Source organism: Acipenser ruthenus, chromosome 45 (assembly GCF_902713425.1).
Source record: "Acipenser ruthenus chromosome 45, fAciRut3.2 maternal haplotype, whole genome shotgun sequence".
Classification (NCBI taxonomy): Eukaryota; Metazoa; Chordata; class Actinopteri; order Acipenseriformes; family Acipenseridae; genus Acipenser; species Acipenser ruthenus.
In genome coordinates, this window is record NC_081233.1 from 8,019,989 (window position 1) to 8,042,038 (window position 22,050).

The 22,050-nt window shown below is 39.9% G+C and overlaps 2 protein-coding genes across 6 annotated transcripts in view; both read left to right on the forward strand.

Moving 5' to 3' along the window:
• The window catches only part of LOC131720872 (alpha-globin transcription factor CP2-like), a 63,577-nt gene that overhangs the window by 23,342 nt on the left and 18,185 nt on the right, over positions 1-22,050 (forward strand). The gene's annotated exons all lie outside the window — the stretch shown is intronic.
• Positions 1-22,050, forward strand: part of LOC131720871 (uncharacterized) — a 34,113-nt gene that overhangs the window by 5,500 nt on the left and 6,563 nt on the right. For 2 of the 5 annotated variants that reach the window (XM_059013182.1, XM_059013183.1), the window contains exon 5: positions 11,626-11,775. The exons of 1 other annotated variant lie outside the window; for it this stretch is intronic. In XM_059013182.1, the coding sequence (XP_058869165.1) occupies positions 11,626-11,767 (142 nt within the window). In that variant the 3' untranslated portion in view covers positions 11,768-11,775. Of the gene's footprint in view, positions 1-1,467; positions 1,487-11,625; positions 11,776-17,362; positions 17,397-22,050 lie in introns of those variants that run through there. 2 more of the 5 variants (XM_059013186.1, XM_059013187.1) reach the window with 2 other exon arrangements.

The window sequence follows — 22,050 nt, forward strand, 5'->3', positions numbered from 1 at the left end:
TACAGTGAAACCCACGCGGCTAGTTTCACAGACCCTTATTGGCACAGACCTCGAATGGCTTAATGTTACCTCAGGCATGGTAGTTCAGGACTAGTGCTAATCGGGGTTCCATGAAACCAGCCAACAGACCTTATAAACTAATAGCTAGTGGTAATCAATCAGTCAATCAATATTTATTATGTAGTGCCTGTCGTAGTGGACCACCATCACAAAGCGCTTTACAAGATAGTGAGGAACAATGCATAATACATTAAATACAGTGAAATACAGGGCATAGTACATGAAATACAAACAGTAAAAAACAATGCAAATGCATTAAAAACAGGCATATTACAATGCAAATACAAGTCTAAGATGTGAATTCTAGACATTGTGGATGCGTGTGTCATGCAGAATCGTACGGATGAGATGGAGTGAAAAACCTGAAATGGCAATTTAGACAACAGCTAGTAAGAGATATCAGGCTTTAAGTGTCCTGTATGGACCATGCTGGGTGATCCAAGGACTCGCCTGGATTCTCTTGCTGTGTCCTCAACCGTCCTCTCCCAGCTGTCAGGAGCCAGGATTAGAAGCAGCACAACGACCTTCATCATCCACTGTAGGGCTTTCATCTGGGCACCCTGTCAACACATGTGAACACATACAGGGATGGAAATAGGACTCCCTTTGCATAGCGGTTTGATCCATTCCTGGTTTTCACAAGGAGTTTATTAAGACACACCTGAGCTTGTTACCTGCACATTGGGGTTAATCAAGCACATATTAAAACCTGGAATGGGTGAAACTGCTCTGCAAAAGGAGTCGTGTTTCCATCCCTGAGATGCAACGCATTTAATTTGTTTTTAGTGTACTTTTATTATCACCTCTCGTATCTCGTCTTATTTTTTATTTTTATTTTTTTCCTTAACTGAGGTTATTTATTTTTTAAGCCCGGCAAACCTCAAACGATTACGTACCATGAAAAACACTCAATCGAAATCGGAAGGCAAGACTTTTGTAAAAGACAAGCAGATCAAATGTTTTGGCTCGCTCCTTCATCAGTTTTACCTGAAAACTAACACAAGCTGTCGTGTAGATTAACACACAGCTATTTTTACTAAATTACCAGGTCTCTTAATAAATAACGACCTGGACTCAGGGAATTACCTGGGGTACGAGCGACTGGCTCGGGTTCACGTCCCTGTGGCTTTTATTTCAGGCCATGACCTCAGCTGCCAGCTAGCTAACTGGTCATTAATGACGAGGAATGCCCGTGGTTTTGGGCACTATTGTTTGGTTATCGATTCAAGTTTAATTATGACTTCAGTTTACTGTATTTCAACTGTACATTAATCTAGGGTTAGGATAAACGTAGTCATAAATATCGATCTTAGCAAACCTTTTAATTGCTGTAAGAAATATGTATTTATGTATTTAAAAAAAAAAAACTATCGGCTTAAACAGATCAAGATATGTTTCTTTTTCCAGGTGAGTGACACAAGCCTGGATTTGTACCCAAGGACTGTTAGACATGGCTAAGCAGGAACTAAGCAGAAAAAAGTTTCCAGGAGAGAAAGGGTTCATTTGTTTATCACAGCATATCGTTCTGTTTGAAGAATTTCAAGATTTGTAATTTGTCATAGCTTAAAAAAAAAAAAAAAAAAGTTGTATTGCTATTTCGTTGCTTTGAACGGCCAGATAAACTTGATGAATAGTTTGTCGTATTTTTAACCCTTAAGGTACACGATGGAATTGAGTGACGGTTCAAACAGTTTCTTAAAATACATGCGAGTGACTCAAGCATCACGAGGAGAAAACTGACAATTTGGACGACCAGATCCAACCTGTCGGTACATTTTAAACCCTGTTTCGTGCATCTCATTGCAAAAAAAAAAAAAAAAAAAAAAGAATTTGCATAATTATTTGTGGGACGCATATGTCCCTTCTACCTTAAAGGGTTAAAATATGTATTTTAAGTATTGTACAGTTCAGACCAAGTTCTGAATGAACTGTCCTGTCTTTTGTTATAGGAACCAGCAAGCTTTTAAAAAGGCACCAATATTCAGGGTGTTGAACGTTTTTATAAAGTAGTTCATTTTAAATACTTATGTATTTAAATTGTTGTCAAGGTTAGGCATGTATAAGGTAAAGCATATATATATATATATATATATATATATATATATATATATATATATAAAAAATTATAATTTGTTTATGTATATAAATAAATGTGCCCTTAATCAGTGTAGTTAGTCTGTTAGTTTATTTAGAAAAGGAAATAAGAATAATTGCTATAATGAATATATACATTAACAACTTGACCGACAATATTTCTAATCAAACACAGCGCACTGTATCTGATAGCCAGCATTTAAAAATCACACCTTCAATCCATTCGAAGAGAATTCTTGCATTTATTAGAACCATTTTAGAAAGTTTCAAATGTTACTTTTCATTACTAGCGTTATTTAGCACGTGCGTATACTGTCTGCATACGTACCCTCATGATCACCGCATGCTCAATTCTACATGCAAACTGACACATGTAAACACACTTTGCTATCAGTAATATTATTATTCACTCTAAATGCATATGCTTTAGATATGTCTTCTTACCGTGCATGAAGTTTGTTTCCTCCTCTCTGTCTGTTTGGCACAGTGACTGGCTTTTCACTCGTGTCCTCTTTTTAAGCCTCCAGTTTGCTGTGAGATGACAGGTAGGTCACTCCTGCTTCACCCAGGTAGGGCAGCGTGACTCACTCAGGTGGGCTCACACTAATACTTAATTGTGTTTAGTATTCAGAAGCTTTCATGTTAGCAGCAGTGCTGTAACTCTGTCTTTTTAGTAATTAAAAAAAACAAACAATTGAGCCAACAGTCTAGACCGCTGGTCGATCATTTTAAATTAAATTGTGTAATATTAAGCTTTTGCGTGCGCTCTCAGAGTTTACCTTTGCTTTTCCCTTGTCCAAATCTACACTGGTATCCTGCTAATCTTTTTGCAGTCATCTTTGAAATGTCAAAATTTGAAACAGAATTAATTAAAAGTTGTTTTTTTTCATTTTACTCTAACCCGTAAAACATTGCTTACATTGTAATGTATCCAAGCATTTAAATACAGTATCGCTTTATAACTGTTCCAAAATCCAAACACCTCATGTGAGCTGAAAGTTATAGAGATGATGAATACATGGTCTTGTCCCCACTGTTTCTAGTTACCCTGCCTTCCTATCTGCGGTCCGAAGCTTGTTAAAATCCCCCCCCACTCCAGCAATGATAAAGAAAGCGGTCCGTCCACAGTTAGTATTTCATGTCAAAGCGTCTGTATGATTCCATATCTGGGGCACGTCTCCCGACACGTGAATGCACTCTGCGCAAACTCATGTCAATTTAATTGAGTGAGAAAACAAAACCAAAAACATATCTGTGACCTGTGCTGGGGTATCTCAGGGGGTGTTGACCAGGATCACAGAAAGAAAGTTCTCAGATGAACAAGCTGTCTACAGGGAAGCTGTCGAGTGGGTACAGGCTCCCCTGACTTGTTAATCCTGCCAACCTGTTATGTAGAGGTCTCAGCCTGGACAGTTTCAACACCTGCGCCTGTGCTAACAAAGGAAGACGATCACATGCCGGTATTGTATTTATAGCAGCAAAGACAAACCCTCAAACACACAATGCTGCAATATGAAATCCACAAGGACTTGGGACCAGATTTGCGAAGGTTGTGCATCAAGTTTATTGTAAAAAAATAAAAATAAAAAAATAAACCAAACAAACGTCTTGCATTAAAATAAATAGATGTAAACCATTCAGGTGCGTGTCATTTTTAATGTATTGTTTATTTGTGGTTTTGACCAGTTTGCTTGATTATAGTGATATTTATTTGTATTAGAATGCCACTCAAACCCATCACTGCCAGTTACTGGCTTCTTTAAATGGGATGTCTTTGAATTGTAAAACTGCACAGGGTATGTTTTGTGTGCAAAACTGTAATAGGACTGTTGCTACAGTAGGTTACCACAGTTTTGAAGTTACAGGTAGATACAATCTACTCTTGCTCTTACTAATCAAGTGCCTTGGAGAAGGTCCTGGGTTAGCCGATCATTATTTGGTCTCGGCGCCCCCTGTGGCATGGAATAGTCTGGACCAGAGTACCCAGGATATGATCGTGCATCCAATAAATAACCCAACTGCATCAGCTAAACGTAAAACCGTGACGAAGATTCACATGTAGGTTTCAAGAACAATCGAAGTGTGAATGTTTCTGATTGAATGTATGGTCTCGTTTTATTAGAGTGAGGTAGGCTGTTTTCAGTGATGTGAGATTTCTGCTGGCTGTCGCTGCTCATCTTTCCAGGACACCCTTGTAAACGAAGACCCCGGTCTCAATGGGATTATTCCTGGTTTAATATAGAAGTACAAAATCTGCCCCATTGTCCTTGTTCAAACTGCGCTTTGTAACTATTCCAGGTGTTTGGAGACTGACTCAGCCTGGTGGGTTCAGGTCGTAGGGACCTGTCAGCACGTCACACATGCCCTCCTATGGGAACGTACCAGTGACGAAAGGACAGTCTCATCCAGCCTTTGTATAGCATGCTTTCTAAATTCAGTAAATCAGTAAACTAGGTTAGGGAAAGGTTTGAACAGCTAACAGAGCCTTCTACTTTGCTGTACACACACACACACACAGAGGAATATACAGCTGTTATGCAGATCTTACATATATAATATCCATGTAATTTATTTATATATATATATATATATATATATATATTTTTATTATTATTTATTTCTTAGCAGATGCCCTTATCCAGGGCGACTTACATTCGTAAGCAAATACATTTCAAGTGTTACAATACAAGTAATACAATAAGAGCAAGAAATACAATAACTTTTGTTCAAGCAAAGTACAAGATTTATAGAGATATAGATGCATTCAAAGTTTTCTCTTAAACCAACTTTTAAGTTGATTGCACAGTATAAGCAATACATCCGCACACACTTATACAAATGTATTTACATGCAGTTTTATAGCGTCCATCCCTTATCATTGCCAGACATTCATTTTAATTGCTGCGTTTACCAAGTGTCAACAAAGGTGTTAAAGCTCGGGGATTCCTGTAGGTTTTAAATGTTTAAAATACGGGGGGATGACCTCGCCCTGGAGAGGTCATCAGGGCGGTGTATCTGCTGGCGCTGCTAATGAGATAAGCAGGCTGTTAAGATATTCACAGTCGCTGAGGAATTAACAGCACGGCCCCAGAGCGAAGCGTCGTGCCTGGAGTCGCTTTGATGCTGAGCAAATGTCAGCTGCCTTTTTGAGAGACTGTGTGTGTGTGTGGAAGAGGTTGATATTACCAAAATTAGCCAGTTTCTATAATTAAAGTCAAGATTTCTGCCTGCGTTGGCAGCTGCTGCATCCAGTCACTCATTACAAAGTTCCTTTACATTTATTTAAATAGAAGAATAAATATACATAGCAAAATGCCCAACATAGCCGTCTCTGTTGTGCCTGCGCAGCAACATTTTAAAGAAAGAGTTTAGCCACAGCAGTGTGGAGTAGTGGTTAGGGCTCTGGACTCTTGACCGGAGGGTCGGGGGTTCAATCCCAGGATGGGGGACACTGCTGCTGTACCCTTGAGCAAGGTACTTTACCTAGATTGCTCCAGTAAAAACCCAACTGTATAAATGGGAAATTGTGTAAAAAATATAAATAAATAATGTGATATCTGTATAATGTGAAATAATGTATAATGTGATATCTTGTAACAATTGTAAGTCGCCCTGGATAAGGGCGTCTGCTAAGAAGTAAATAATAATAATAATAATTGGAACCCTCTAAATGAATGCCATAAAATGAAGCCTACGGTTTAGTTGTTTAACCTCGGCAAACCCCAGGGTCACCCAGATCAAATTAGCTGAAGAACGAAGCCAGCGCTGGCTTTGTAGCTGATTGCAGTGAAACAGTATGTCCTCCGGGACTGACTTGAAAACCTGTTCGCTTCCATCAGCAGCAAATCAAGGTCAGTCTGATTTTCACATGTCAGTCAGCCCTAGTCAGGATCCCGGGCTGGCAGAACTCAGTCTCTACAGCCCGCGCTGATGTAAGGGGCTGAGAATGCCAAGGTCGCGAGTGGGTTCTGAACTCCGTAGGCAGAACAGAGTGCTGTAGATACATTCTATCATCAAGGAAACACTGGAGGGAGAGTTGATTTTATCAGTGGCAATATGCAGAAAAGTGATCATTGGGCTGCCTATTGTGTTGTAGGATGCAAATGGAGCAGGCGGCAGGCAGCCCCAGTTTGATACTGGGAATGAGATGAAATTGTGCTTTATAGACTGGGGTGGATGAGAATGTGGTTTTAGTAACCTTTGGTGTGACTCTGGCAGAGGACCTGGTGTTTATAAGAAATATTCTGTTATACATACACACCGTTGTGGTTTTTAAAAATGGTAATAAACTAAAAGCCCAGCATAACATGACAGCTGGAGGTAGTGATTTTTTTTTTTTTTTTTTTTTTTTTTTTTTTGGAGTGGGGGGGTGGGGTTCTTTTATAGAACAGACGTGACCTTTTGCTGAACCTACAAATCTTCTATGCCGGCTTCAAATAAAAATAGCCAATTACACACAGAGCCGTACACAACTGCTGTAAGTGCCCCTTCCCGTCCTGCCTGCTGTAAATCACAGGACCCTGACAGGAAGTGGATACAGACCATGCTGACGTTCTCCCGTGCAGCAGCTGCAGCCAGCAATGCAGTAGAGTAGGTGAGTGAGTCAGTGTCTCCAGAATTAGAAAGCCTTCCCAAAGCAATCCCGCTTACTCTCCCTAATCAAAAACTGCCGCTACGCACTGAAACATGGCCCTCAATTAGGGCTAAAAGTCTTTCATTGTGTATTTGGGGGAAATGACGCCATTTCTGCAAGGGAATTAGGTACAGCAGTTGCACAAAGTGTAGATCTTTTAGGTTGGAGCAGGAGAGGAGGGGTAGGTTCAGATTTATATTTATCCGGTGCAAAATTTAATTGTTAAAAAAAAAAAAAAAAAAATTGGATTAGGAATAAATAAAACAAATGATCTAGCAACTAACGCTGAAGTACAGCCACTTATGTGATGGAACGTGGCCAGCATTTTGCACATACACAATATCGCTTCATTCATTTGTGTGTTTATTTCTGTGGCTGGGTGAGGACCAGTAGCTGACAATACTCTGCATTTCCACTAGGTGGCACTGTGTAGACATCACTTTAACCACACTATGATATTCACCAGTACGTGTAGTTTGGGTATGTTCTTAAACATGGTGTATGTGCGTGTGTGTTCTTTAAACTACAGTGATTCGCTATTGCGAGCCCAGGATTTGCTAGAAATTAAATAAGGCTGTTTTATTAAATTCATTTTTGTCCGGATTAGACTTTCTAAAGTATATCATTCTAAAGCATACAATAAAATTTTTATTTCATTTATTTCATTTTTTTTTTTTTTTTTTACATTATTTAGTAGCAAAAACCCTACAGAGGGTTTGTGTCTCTCCATGACCCAGGAGCGGCCGCGTTGAGAAACCTGGAAATAAAATGAGGGTTAAATTACTTCTATTGGAAGAGTGAGGAAGTGTAAATGCAGCTTTTATATATCTGAGTATGTGAAGGATTCCGTTTGCATTGCGAATGAGTTAAAGCCCCATTTACACAGCAGAGTGTGTTTCATATCTGGAGAGCTCTCCCCCCCCCAGTTTACTTATGCTGCATGTGAGATGGCATTCATTCTAACAGGCAGTTAAACCCTGATTGCTTGAGCAGTGAAACAGAACTGTGGTGCCAATTAAAGCTTATTTTTTTTAATGCTTTCCTTGCATGGCCAAGCAGCATGTGAGCTATTAAACTTGACAACTCTCGCAACAAAATAACTGAATGGGCGTGATTGTGTCAGCCGAGGTCTGATTGCAAATCCAAGCAATTGCAGTTTGCATATGCTGTAGAGAATCAGCTTCATATTATTATTATTATTATTATTATTATTATTATTATTTTCAAGCAAGCACAGACTCATTTTTCATAAAGCCAGCAAAAAAAAAAATTCCTGTTGAACTGTGCATTCCTGTTTCTTTGTTTGTTTTGTACTGTTGCAAATGCTGTTTGTGCTGATAGATTACTTAGCATTAGGAATCTGAACAGTTTAATCTGAACAGTTTAATATTTGCCCGAGTGTTAACAGATCACAGTTGTTCCTCAGTGTTTTACCATTGTCAAAGAGAATGCATGTCAAGTAGAGCAGGCTGCTGTAGTGTTTAAACAGTAGCCTTTTCTGCGTACCCATTTGTTTTGCACACTTGCAGTCTCACCCACATTATTGTAGTGCATCATAAAGTAACATCACTCTAATGTAGGTCCTTCTCCTCATGTCTTACTTGATTTTTGATTGGTTACAACATGTTTTAAAACTGAATCTAAAATCCCTAATTAGCACTCCTTTTTAAGAGGCTGCCCATCTTGCGTTTTATTCTGCTGTCCTGTCTGTATGACACTGTCATACAGACAGGACATCAAAAAAATGACCTGTACCAGCTCCATTTTAAAAAGCCACTGTGCTTCCATTAACAGAAGCTTCAGATGAGCTGTCGTTCGGACACGTACGTTCAATCTGTTACCTGGACATTTACTCAAGGTTTCATTTAAAAAAAAATAAATAAATAAATAAAAATCTCCACCTCCTTCAAATAGGAAAAAGGATGAAATACGACCTCCGGATTTTCAAGCTGTCATGCAATGTGGAAATATGGAGGATAAGAAACCCACTCGCCTACCCTAGACTCGGGGGGGGGGGGGGGGGGGGGCCTTGGAAATGAATGTGCAGCCCTGTGTGAAGGGAAAGGTTGCGATTTATGTGCAACATAAAAGGCATTGGGGTGCTGTTTCAGTTGCTGATGCCATTAAACCGCGGGCACAGAAACCTCGGCTCCAGGACCCAGCGTTCTCCTCGCAGTCTGAAGGAAGCGCTGATTACATGACGCGGCAGCTGGCAATGATCTGTCCACCCGTCTGTCTGTCCGTCCGTCCATCCGTCTGGCTGGCTGTCTGTCTGCGTTGTCCTGTAGGGAGTGCCGTTCTAAGACACAGAATTTAATTATTTATTTGGCAGAAGGCTGTATCCAAGGTGACCTTGCAAGTGTTATAGGGCAGTACAGGGTTACAATGCAAGGACGATATTTAAACAGTGTAGTTTTACAGTAAGTGCAAATTATACTACTAGAGTACATTATGAAACAGGATGCAGCAAGTCAGGATTACAGCAATTGATAATCTACAATGACATCGTAATAGTGCAAGGACAGTGCATCAGCTGAGGATCTGGTAATGTGGTGCGTAGATCAGGAGAGTCCGGTGTAGATCAAGCGGTGCAGTCCAAACAGGTGATCCTAGTGGTTATTCATTCTGTGATAGATGCGCGGCGCTTGAAGAAATCAAAAGCTGCCTGGGAAAGAGGAATGCCTTTAAATTCAGATCAGGGTTTTTACGCAACATTACGGGGTCTGAAAACGTCAGGGCTGCACAGTTCACCCCTGCATGGTAACTGTTTTTGTTGATTTCAGTTAAACACAAAAGAGAATTTGATAGATACGAGGACAGATTTTCTCCTCCCCTCTTAACTTGCAGTCCACCGGTGGCTCTCAACAATATAGGATGAGGAATTGGGTGCTTGGAAAACCTGAGCTCTGTTGTATCTACATATCCTGGATTAGATCAATCTGCCATGCAGTGGGAGTTTCGTTTCCATCCCAGTTAGTTGACTTCACTGCTCTTTGCTGTTCAGTTAGCAATACCATGGCTCCCTGTAACAGACTGACACATGTGTTGTATGCATGTCTGTGATTTACCTTTCTTACCTGAGCTTCACTATGATTTCACTGTGCTTTACATACATCTTTACTACAGTGGACTATGCTTTTACCATAGCCCTGTGACAAAACTAGAATTACAACAGACTAAAAATAAAGGGTGTTGTCAGTGGTTGTTGAATACAGGTGAATCGGTAGCAAAGAATGAGATACAGAAAGGAAAAAAAAAAAGCAGCTTGTGTTCAAATAAATAGCAAACCGGGGACAGGTGAGCTTTGAATTTTGTATTGGAAATGTTAGCAGCACCATTATGAAACAATACAATATTCCTTTTCAATGAGATGCATTCATTTCTAACCTTAGTTTTTTTCCCCCCCCTCCCTGCCATGTATGGAGAGGCGTTTCTTTTGTGCTCTTAAAAAGCAGCACCAGGTTTGGCTTCTCTCAGCAACACAACCCATCAATGCCTTCAATCAGAGCTGCAGTTATAACGTTTGCCGTTTCCCTGGAAATACTGACACGACCTTGAGAACACAACAAACAAAGCATGCTCTTGCAGTACATTAGCAGCGCAGCCAGTGCTCCTCGGCCACAGTCTCGCAGGGTCTGAGAAGCGAATCATGCAGATGCCTGCTTGTTTTTAACAAGACTTTGCTATTGGTGCACTTTGCCTGTCTTTTCCATTTCCCATTCTGTTTTCTGCAAGGCAGCACATTTAAAAGCACTTTAAAAAAAATAAATAATTGCAAACATTAACAAATGGGAATTATTATTACACCAACTACATACTGTTAATACCAAACTATAGGGCAAATTCACTTGGCGTGTGCTTTTGTAGTTTTGCACTGTTGTTGCTGCACCAGGAAAGCTGTGGTGGTGATGGTCCTATGAAAAAGGCTTCAGTATTAACTCCCACATGCTGGGTTAGTATTACTGTTCCATCAGACTCTGGTTCTGTCTGCTTCCCTGTCTCTGATGCTCTGTTCGGCGCATGTTAACATGTGAACGAGTCGATGCAATGGGAAGTCCTTTTGCACGCACAGCTATGGCCAAATGTTTTGCATCTCCCTCTAGAATGAACCAAATTGGCTTCATAAAGTCGAATGCAACCTGCTGAATAATGTTACGCTAACCTATTGAATTACATACCGCGGTGTAGTTTTCCATATACTAAACGAAAAACTGACAATTGCAAAATGTGACAGTTCGAAATCTAACATGAAATACTACTGTGCTACTATGATGGCTTCCGGTAGACTTTTGCGATATCGTTTTGTAGTTTCTTTGATGTACATGATGTAAATAAAATATCTAAATTATGTTCATATTTTTTTTTTTTTTTTTGTAATGGTCTCAATCTGAAAATTCTAGGTGATCTACCTTTTTTTTTTGGGGGGGGGGGGAGGGGGGAGGGGGGTGATAAACCTGGAGCGAAAGGTCTTTTACACAATAAAGGTACCAAGCAATTAGACATCATTTTCTGCTTTCCTGGTGTGGGGTCCTTATAGGTGCTTATATTGTAAAAATGTGCTTTTTTTTTTTTTTTAATGCAAGTGCTACTGTAGCATTTAGCCAATTTTATTTTTAATGTATAAAGAGCTGTCCAGCTAAGTAATGCTTGTATCGTTAACACTAACACAGTAATCCGTCATATCGGCACCAGTTTTACATTGTGTAACTATTTTTAAGACAAATGATGTCAAAATTTTAAATATTTACTCTTGTTAATAAAGTGATTGCATAACTTTTGGATCTTTTAAATAAAGTTCTCTTCCCCCCACCACCCCCCTCCCCCTCCCCCTCCCCCAGTCACATTTCTCAAGTCCGTTTGACTTGTGTGAACCGGGAAGGCTGTTTCTTGCAGGACGGCTGGAAACTGAATGTGGGGGTTACCTTCAGTGAAAGCCAACAGACTCCAGCCTCGCATCTGGAAGTGATCCAGCAGAGCTGATACATACTCCGGGCTAGGATTCCTGACTGGCCCCCACAGGTTTCAAGTGTCCCGCACTTCAAAATGCTTCTGATTGCTAGCAGCTGACTGCACGAGTTCACAGCCTGGGTCCTGGTCCTCGTCTAGTGTCAGCTTTTAAAAGAAAGCGTGAGCCAGATTCACAAGTCATTGCACTGCAGCGCGGTGTAAATATTTTGTACCAGAAAGCAATCATAATAATGAACTGTGCAAAGTTGCAAAGGCAGTGGTAGCGTGCTGGGTCGTGCTTATTTAAAGTTTTGAAATTATGAATGTGTGTGTGGTTTCTTTCTTTTTTGCAGTCCTGTATATTATCATCAGAAAGATGGTAGAAATGGTTGTGTACTCTACCTTGGGCATGAGGGTAACTGAGTGGCAGTAAAATAAAATCACTTGAAGACACAACCAAGAAGGTAGATCATCAACTGAGCTTTTACTCCACCGCGAAACTTACAAGCTAAATAAACAGCAAACACAAATCTTATGGATCCCCTCCCAGCGGCTACCGAGTTAATAACACGGACATCATCTTCCCTCTCGCCTGCAGAGCCAGCTCTTCAGTTGAAGACTTTTTGAACCTGGCTTGCGGGTTTGCATCCAGCCCAGGCCTGTCCTTGCAAGTCAGCGAGCTGAGATAGCAATTCGTTACACCTGGTGCATGTAGGATCCCATTTAAATATTCTTGATTGTGTTGACTGTTTCTAGGTTTGAATAGCAAGTCTCTTGTATTTTGCTCTGGAGTGATTAGCTGAGTACAGAGCTGTCCTGACGGGTGTGCTATTGAGCTCCCCAGTGTGGCGGTTTGGGTTAGAGGGTAAGGCTGGACAGCTGGTAGTTATTGTTAGAAGCTCTTCAAAATGCTTTACAACATGTAAACTTGTTATTGAGCAAAAAAATGCTGAAGAGGTGTGCAGTCCAGGTAGTCATTATTATTATTATTATTATTATTATTTTGTTCCTTTCTGTCTCTGGTTATTGGTAGGTCTCTTTTGACATTGGTTTGTCAGCTCTGGTTTAACTCATTTCAGTCCCAAATAATTTGTGGAAGAATAAACTCCTTTATATTGAGTTTACATGAGAAACAGGACAAAACTTTAATTTTTTTTCGAAGTCGCGTGCAGTTACAATGTCTGCATTGGCATTCCGGTACTGCGCGATATCAAGTCTCTGCAGCAGCTCTGTTTAGCCTGTCGTTCGGAGAAGGGCAGGGGAGCTGATGGAGAGGGAGCAGCGGGTGTGCCTGATCAGCAGTGCTCCGTGTTAAGAGCAATTGCAGCGAAGCAGAGGCAGCGGCGTGCAGGGTTCTGATCAGCCTTTTAAAGTTTGCATGTTTTTTTTTTTCTTTATTTGTCTTTTGAAAGAAACTTTTCTAGAATACAATAAAGGTTTCTTTTTAAAGCCTGATTTAAAAAAAAAAAAAAAAAAAAAAAAAAACGCAATAGAAATAGCTGCTTACTAAAGTTATTTTAGTCTTTATTAATCCATGTTGGTATATAATCGGTCTTTAGTCAGTAAAATGCTGCTTCAAGGCCAATTCTGTATTACAGCAATTAAGGCCAATCCTTTTACAGTCTCAGATTGCTCCTGTTGACACCACTGTAAAGCCACCTTCAGTATTGAAGCCAGCCCTGTATTCAGTATTAACTACACCCTCTGCAGTCCCAGACGTATCAAAGCTCTGTTTAAATTAGAGTGATGGGAATAAGACTCCCATTCCTGGTTTTACTATGAGTTTAATAAGACACGCCCCTGAGCTTTTGTTACCCATGCACACGATAGCTAATCAAGCTTGATTTAAAACCTGGAATGGATGAAACTGCTCTGCAAGAGGAGTCTGATTTCCACCTCTGTCTGATAAGACCAGCATGCTGTTAACTCCCAGTGGTAGTTAAATGTTTCAAGTTGTTAATGAGGTTTCACTGCAGAAGCTGTGCTGAAGTTCAAAGTGAGAAGTCTCTTCCTTGCTGAAGTGGTGTCAGTTTTTAGCCAGTGGTACTGTTCTGTAGTGTACCTATTGTGTTCTCTGTTGTCTGATCTCCTCGTTCCTGGAAGTAACTGAGTCAGTGTGTTACAAATGCTCGCGGTATTGAATTCCTGAGCAGCATTGTGAGTTCCCAGTAAAGTATATATTCTCACCAAAGCTCGCATGACATTAAACTCTGTCTAAATGATCTTTGATCATGTGAGCTTGTTTGAACAGTGGTAACCAGAGAAGGAGGTAATTGGTTTCAGCTTTATTTAATCGTGTGCAGGAGCGGCTTCCAACTGGTTCTAAAGAATTATTATTTTAATACAGCCTGAACTCGAAAGCTGTATTATTCTGTTTTTAAAATACACAGTGAATGGCACATTAAGCCAAACAATGATTGGTTTAAGTGCTTGAAGATCTTTTAAATAAACCAGATATGACACTTCATGCATGAGAGAAATCCTTCCACACTTTTTGCCCTGAACGAAACAAGGACAGGGTTCTCTAACATAGGAGGAGGAGATGGGCTAGTGCTCAGTTGGTTGTTTAGTCTTCATGAATAGAAATGGAAGGGAGAATCTAGTGGACGTGAACACACACTGGTGATGACATCAGCTTTCATGATGATGATGATGATAATAATAATAATAATAATAATAATAATAATAATAATAATAATAATAATAATAATGATAATAGTGTACAAAATGCCAAACTGCCCCACTTAATATTTATTTGGCAGATACCTTTATCCAAGGCGATTTACAGGTGTTACAGGGCAGTACAGGGTTACAATGCAAGCTTCATATTTAAATAGTGTAGTTTACAGTAAGTGCACATAATACTACTAAAGTACAATATGAACTAGGATGCAACAAGTTATATTTACAATGACATAGCAGTGCATTGATTCAGCTTTTAAAAGTGGATGAAAATGAAACATGACTTTTGCTGGAATAATAACCAGCAGTAAGCATGGTAAATAAACACACACATACGACAACAGAGGGAAAAAAACCATTCGGGTGTTAGGTAAACGTGTCTCCTTGTAGCCTGAGCGCTGTCTTTCCGAAAGAGTTTTGCAGAGGAATGCAAGTTTATTTCTCAAGCAAAAAAAAAACAAAAACCATCAGTGTCTGATTCAGGGTTTTCTGTCAGCACAAACGATCCCCATGAGAAAAACTGCTTTTCCTAACTCTGAAAGGATGATGACTTTGGAGACCTCAGGCTGCAGTACAAGAAGTGATGACGTGTGCCTGATCGCTCGCTACAGGACCTTTATGAGAGCCTGGGGAGGGCATTATTTACCTGCTAGTCTGTAGTTTTATTTTTGTTTGCTTTGTTTTTAATCAATTTATCAGCAGGCGCAACGCCAGCGAAATTAGCACGCTTGGGTTTGATGAGCCCCCGTGCGGGTTTGTGAGCCTTCATTTCCATAGTCCGCACGCTGCAGGGAGGCTGAAGATTCCGGCCTTATTACCCCTGGAGAAGCAGCAAAGCTGACTTGACCGTAGAGACAGATTGCATGAGGGTCTCGGTATGTTTTTCAAAGTGAGCAAATTGCACCCTCCCCACTCCCCCAGGCCTCCTGGCTCCGAATGTGCTCTTCAGTCATGAGGTAGTCAGAATCTATTAGAGTGATTGGTCTGTCTCATCAGGAATCCATTTTAGGCTCTCTTCCAGGGAATGTTTCCATGTAGGCTGCAACCAGTCCTGTTTTCTGTTCCGTGGTAAAACTGTAAGGAAACTGAAGTCAAGCAGGCAAGCTGTCTCGGGCAGACCCCTTCATGCTTGCTAAGAGGTCAAGCTTGTTTTCAGGTTGCAAAGGGAGGTAGCAAGTGCTAACGATACTCTGACTCGATAGTTGTGGAACCCCAAACATTTCCACTGTGTCGATGCCTTTAAAAAGATGTCTTATCGAAACATTTGTCATTGAAAGGATTATGTTTCTATTTAGTATTTCTACATTGAGCATCATTGAGTCTTTAATAGCTGTGGGTGAATGTTTTACAGCAGATACAGGGATGTAGTGAAGGTCAAACCTTGGATATGTATAAGTAGTCATCAGGGCTGGAAATAAGTCTCCCATTGCTTAGCAGTTTGATCCATTCCTGGTTTTGCTATGAGTTTAATAAGACCCACCTGAGCATGTTACCTATACAGACTGTGGCTAATCAAGCTGGTAGTAAAACCTGGAAAGGGTGAAACTGCTATGCAATAGGAGTCTTATTTCCATGCCTGTGCATACAGGTTGAGTTGACCTACTTTTTTAAATCTTTGGCATCTAGTTTTTATAGCGCTTCAAAAGAAAGCGACAGCCCGGCTATGCGCTGTGTGTAAAAACCAGCGCTGGATTCAAGAGGGAGAACGAGAATAACAGCCACACATTAAACTAATATCCTCCAGACTCGCGTCGGGTTTCAAATGTCAATGGCCCGGGTTATTAAAATCCATTTTGTTTGTAGTTGCAATGCAAAGAAAAAACAAGAATGTGTCTGTGCGTCACTGATGGATGACAGACATCCATTAGCAGACTTAATTATTCCATTACAAATGCTCTTTGCCCAATTAGCTCTGCTCAGGACTGTTCAATTAGGAAAAGTGTTCCATTGGCAACTGTAATTATCCGTACTTGCCTTCCCATGGCTGGTAACTAATAAAGCTGAACGAACGCTTTTTGTTTCTCAGATCGGTAGCAGGCTAGTGAAGACTGGCACTACAACGCGATGGCAGTGCACGCTGCTGTTACTACCCTTAGAAAAGCTTACCGCAGTGAATTTGCACGTTACTTTTTGCACTTTTCCCATGATCTGCCACCTTTTTAAATATTCTTTACCGTACCTCTCTGGACTTTACAAGATTAGCTGGGCTACAGCATGCTTTCACTGTGCTTTATTACACTTTGCTATGCTTTTGCTAAGGTAAACTTTTGTAAGGAAATTATTATTATTATTATTATTATTATTATTATTGTTATTATTAAGACTTACCTAGCAGTAGAAGCACCCCAGCTGCTGTGACAAGCTGGATTTAGTCTAATTAAGCTTGTGCCCAACATCTTAAAAATGGAGTCATGTAAACAAACAGGACTCTCAACAATGTCCGCTTTCCATTAGCGCGCACAGAGGATTGTAGTAAAGGGGTCAGATTTTCATGCACAGCTCGTTCAGTATATCTAATAAGAAAAGCGGTGTGTGCTGCTGTTTGTCGACTGGGTCTTGAGATGCCACAGATGCATCATCCATGACTATGAAACACTCAGCAGTGCCCAGTTTCAGAATTACTACAAGAAACATAGTCAGCCATTGAAAAATGCGTTGTGTCTAAACGCTTGTCACTGAATTCATTACAAGTTTCTTTGTAGTATTTCTAAAACTAATAAGAAACTTGGTTATGAAGTGTGTGTGTGTGTGTGTATATATATATATATATATATATATATATATATATATATATATATATATATATATGTGTGCATTTTATATATGCCAAAAAAAGGATCTATTTAAGTTTTACTGTAGAACAGCTTCTTAAGTATTTAAGTTTGCAGGAAACATTGAAGGCCTTGAGACCTTGTTGCTGACTTTGGGTTTTTTTTTTATAAATAGAAAACTTTTGTCGCGTTGAGAGGCTCGTCATCAGCTGGCTGTGAAAAAGACAACTGTGTGTGGGGTGAGAGGAACACAACAGAGAGGTTTATTTAAAGAGACCTTACCAAGCTGGGTAGCCTAAAATAAAACACCGTTCTTAAAGTACAGGATTCCATCTGCCTTAACCCAGCTTCGCTGACCTCTGTTTAACCCATTTTAATGACATGGTGTCTTTACCTTAAACCACGTTCCAACTCCAGTATGGGTGTGATCGAAAATACTGTACTGTTCTCTTGCACTGTAAGTTTGTTGGTAACCCCAGTGTAAAACACTGACCTTTCTCGCTGTGCAACACTAAAATAAATGTTTAATAATAATAATAATAATAATAATAATAATAATAATAATGCACAGTTGCTCCCATTGCATAGCTGTTTTTTATTCTGAGTTTTGCAAGACACATCTGTGCTTGTTACCTATACCCAGGGGCTAATCAAGCACATGGTAAAACCTAGCATGGGAGAAACATGCGATGCAATGGGAGTCTTTATTTCCATCGCTGAATTGTGTATCATAGAGTTTTCTGCCTTGGCAGGACAGTTGCCTTTCACTTCTCTGCATGCAGAACAATCGCAGGTAATCCCCCAGCATCTGTGAGTTAGCCTAATGTGATTTAATCAGCTCTCTGTCAGTAAAGATGTTCAGTAATTGAGCGATGAATCCTGTGACGCTAAAGACATCATTATATCAGCATGCATTCAAGGTGCATGAAATCGCTGTGTTTAATTGATCAATTTGTTTATTTTCTGGTAACGCTTTAATATAATGGCTGGAAATTTGTATGAATCTCTGTAGAGTTGCATAGGATTGCCCATCCGAGTAACAAATACTGCTTTTTTTTGTAAAGATTTTTGTAGTCTGGAAGAAAAGCTAAAAATAATTCAAGTGGAACACCTCAAGAAGAGGAGCTAATGCATTGGAATTCACAGGAATTTGCAGACTTTTTTTTATCAATTCAGTTTAGTTTTATTTCTGTAAGGAAATGTTTGTGTTTTATAGGTCTGTACTGTGAATAATCTTGTGTGTTTTCATCCGGCGAGGTTTGGAGGCAGGTGTTTGAAATCCATCTGGGGTCATGATTTTAAATGTCAGTGGTCTCAACGTGGTCCTAGCTGAGCGTGTGTAATGCATATCGCAAAGCAGACCACACAGTTCAGTACAATTATCAGTCACTGCTTGAGAGAGATCCAGGACAGAATGGCAGGCAGGGGGTTTTCAGGTCAGGATTGAGGAGTGTGCTTTCGCTCTCTCTATGGAAATAAGACTCCTGTTGCATAGCGGTTTCACACATTTCAGGGTGTATAGGCAACAAGGTCTTATTACTCATAGTAAAACCAGGAATGGATCAAACCACTACGCAATGGGAGTCTTATTTCCATCCCTGAAAATACATTTAAACATCTCTGCACCACTCCTTGTCTTTGGTCTTTGCACGGTGTGTGAGAAGAGATCGCTGGGGATAATTTCTCAACGCAGCTCCACAGCGCCACCTAGGGGATGAAACTGACTGTGTCGCTGTATCTGTAATATTGGTACAACTCTGCCCCAATAGCAATGCGGTTAACTCTCCTCCACCCACACGCCACAGGGCAGACAATCGCACATCTCCTCCTCTTCTCCCTCTGAATGGAGTGCAGTGGCTGTGCTAATGTGCAGTCCTGTCTTTGACGTAGCTGGACGTCAGTCAAAGAAACCATAAGGAGACCCTCAGTTTTACGTATTCTCTTTTAATACTGCGTAATACTTTCTTTTAAAATACAGCCAGTCTTTTCTGAGGTAGACCATTACAGTTCAAGAAACAATTTTTTTTTTTTTTTTAAACAGACATTGAAAAGACATGAAATAAATACTTCATGTACAACTTGTCGCAAAAATGAGGTAGAAATGGTTACAAAGAATGTACAAGATACAAGAACAAAGTTAGTAAAGAAAAATAAAGTAGTTAAATACCATTTTTTGTACAAACAGCGGGAGGGAAGTGATGTACCTGCAATGCGGATCATTGCTGTGAAAATCTGCACTATTTAGCTCAGTGTATTTTGTGCCCTCTGTTTGATTGTTTTATTTTTTTATATTTCTTGCGTCCTCCTCCTTCCCTTAAGCAGGGCTAGGTGCAGTCTGAGCAGCAACTGAAGCTGGAACATTTTGAGGGAGTCTATTCTGCAAAAAATGAGCTATTGTCTCCCCAAAGTCTCGCTGGGATAGGTTTTTTGGATGGGTTTTACCCAGTTTGCAGCCCAAGTCACACCTAAAATTGCTGTCAATTTTTACCGATAGCTCCCATGTTCATTTTTTTTTTTTAAATCTGCTACGTGTGCGTGTGTCAAAAAGAAGAAAATAAACATCTTTATTTTAATTAAACGTGACAGTTTGTTACCCTGAGTGTAGGTTACCTACAATTTCACTGCATATCAAATCTGGACATCTTTCACTGTATATGTGTATATCTCGCTCTCTCTCTCTCTCTCCTCCTCTTGTTCTCCCCCTCTCCCTCTCCCCCCTCTCTCTCTCTCTCCCCCTCTCCCCCCTCTCTTCCTTTTTCTCTCCCTCTCCCCCCTCTCTCCCTCTCCCCCCTCTCCCTTCCCCCTCTCCCTCCCTCTCTCTCTCTCTCCCCCTCTCTCTCCCTCTCCCCCCTCTCACCCCTCTCTCCCTCTCGCTCTCCCCCCGCTCTCTCTCTCTCTCTATATAGTTTTTGTTGTTGTTTTTCCTACAGTAGTAATAGTAGCTCTATAAAAAGTAATACACTAAGTAATCCTGAATCTCTCTCTTCTCTGCCCAGATCAATACATTTAGTAAAGGTCACCTCAAGCGACCCGTTCCTCTCTCATGATTAAGGGCACCAGCTGCACTTGGGATCCTGAATAGTAATATTGGGTTACTGGACATCAATCAATGAATCGCATCTCAAAAAGAACGTATGCAGGCGCAGAAACACAATACTGTGTCAGGGTGCGTTCAGTATGAGGCAATTCATCATTCTGAGAGGCGGGCAGCGCGGTCTTAGAAAAAAATAAAAAAGAGGGGTTTGAGAGAAAAAAAAAAAATGAAGGGGGGTTTTAACAGATGAATCAATGAATAGGACGACACTGAATTGAAACGCTACAGACCGAAAAAATAATTTAAAACACAGAAAATGAATTTATATACTGAAATAGTTAAGGTGTTTTTTTTTTTAGTTCTGCCTGTTTTTCCTGACTGTCCTCCTTGCCAAATATATATATATATATTTTTTTCTTGTAACATATGCAGTATTATACACAGTTTTGGGATGTGCAGGTGTGTATTGAAATTTCTTTTAAGTACGCTAATCTTTTTAGGGTTGACCAGTAAAGCAGTTAATCTCATAGACTGCACTCTGTGTTTATTTAAAAACAGAGTAATAATCTATCAATTATAAAGCCAGGACGCCTTATAAAAGCGATCAATATTTTCTTTGGAACCGAAGGGGGTTTGCTAGGGAGAAATACTTACTATACTGAAGTGACGATTTGAAGAAAAGATATTTAATAATCTTGTAGAACAGTGTGCATCACCTTCAAGCACAGCAATGTATGTATCCTACAGAGCTGATGAAAGTCCTGGTTTAGTGCTTTGGAGATTGATTAGTTACATGCGATTTGAAACTCGAGAGTTCTAGAAACAGTCTCAAAGCATCTGCTCCCATCAATATGATCAATTAGGAGGCAGTCTGTACCAGGAGTACATTCTTTGGGTGGTTTAACTCACTAGAACTTTGCAGAAACAATGTTAAAATAAAAACAATACCCGCTGTTCTACATGGCACGTGGGCGTTTGGGATTAAGGATCGATGACCGTCTGTTACAATGTAGAGTTTTATTTTTATTTTACTGAATTAAACCCATCCAATCGAAGTCTGCTTGGTGTTGCTTTGTCCAAAAAATGGTATCTGAAGCATTTCTTTAGCCTCTGAAAAAACATTGGAAGACAAAAACATCACTCCACTAAAACACTACAGTAAAAAAAAAGGTGGGAGGAAACACAAACAAAAAATATACCAACAGGATTCATGGCATCAATAATCCTTTAAAAAGTACCTGAATTACATTCAACTTTAGTCTTGGTTTCAACTTCAAGTTTTTTTTTTTTTTTGTTTTCTTCCAAGGTAAACACAACACACAGCTGCTGTGTATGTAACTTGTGTTTCAATCCTCTTTCTTCTATTTTGTGTTAAAACTCTACTAGAAACAAGTTCACTAAAAAGTCCACAAAAGGGTACACCATTACATTCTTTTTTGTTCTTTTTTTTTTTTTTGAGGTAAATAATTTCTTCCTGAGTATTTGAGTCAAGACTACATAAACATTTAAGAAACAATTTTTTTTAAAAAGCAAACTGAGGTCAATATACATCAGATGACTGCATATTAAGGGCTGCGTCCAGGCATTTTTTGTTTTCTACATGATGTTCAGTTGAAGTGTAGTTTATCAGTGTCGTAAAGCCTGCTGGGTCAGAGTTTGCAAAACAATCTAATATTTAATTGTGCTGTAGCCTTGAGCAGATTCCTTTACGCTTGCAGTGAGAGAAGAGCGCCTGGGATAAGACAGTTAACGTCGCCCTTTCGGTGGTTTTAGTTTTGTGGGAACCGGCTTCATGCTTAACATTCAAGTTGTCTTTTTCTTTTTTCATC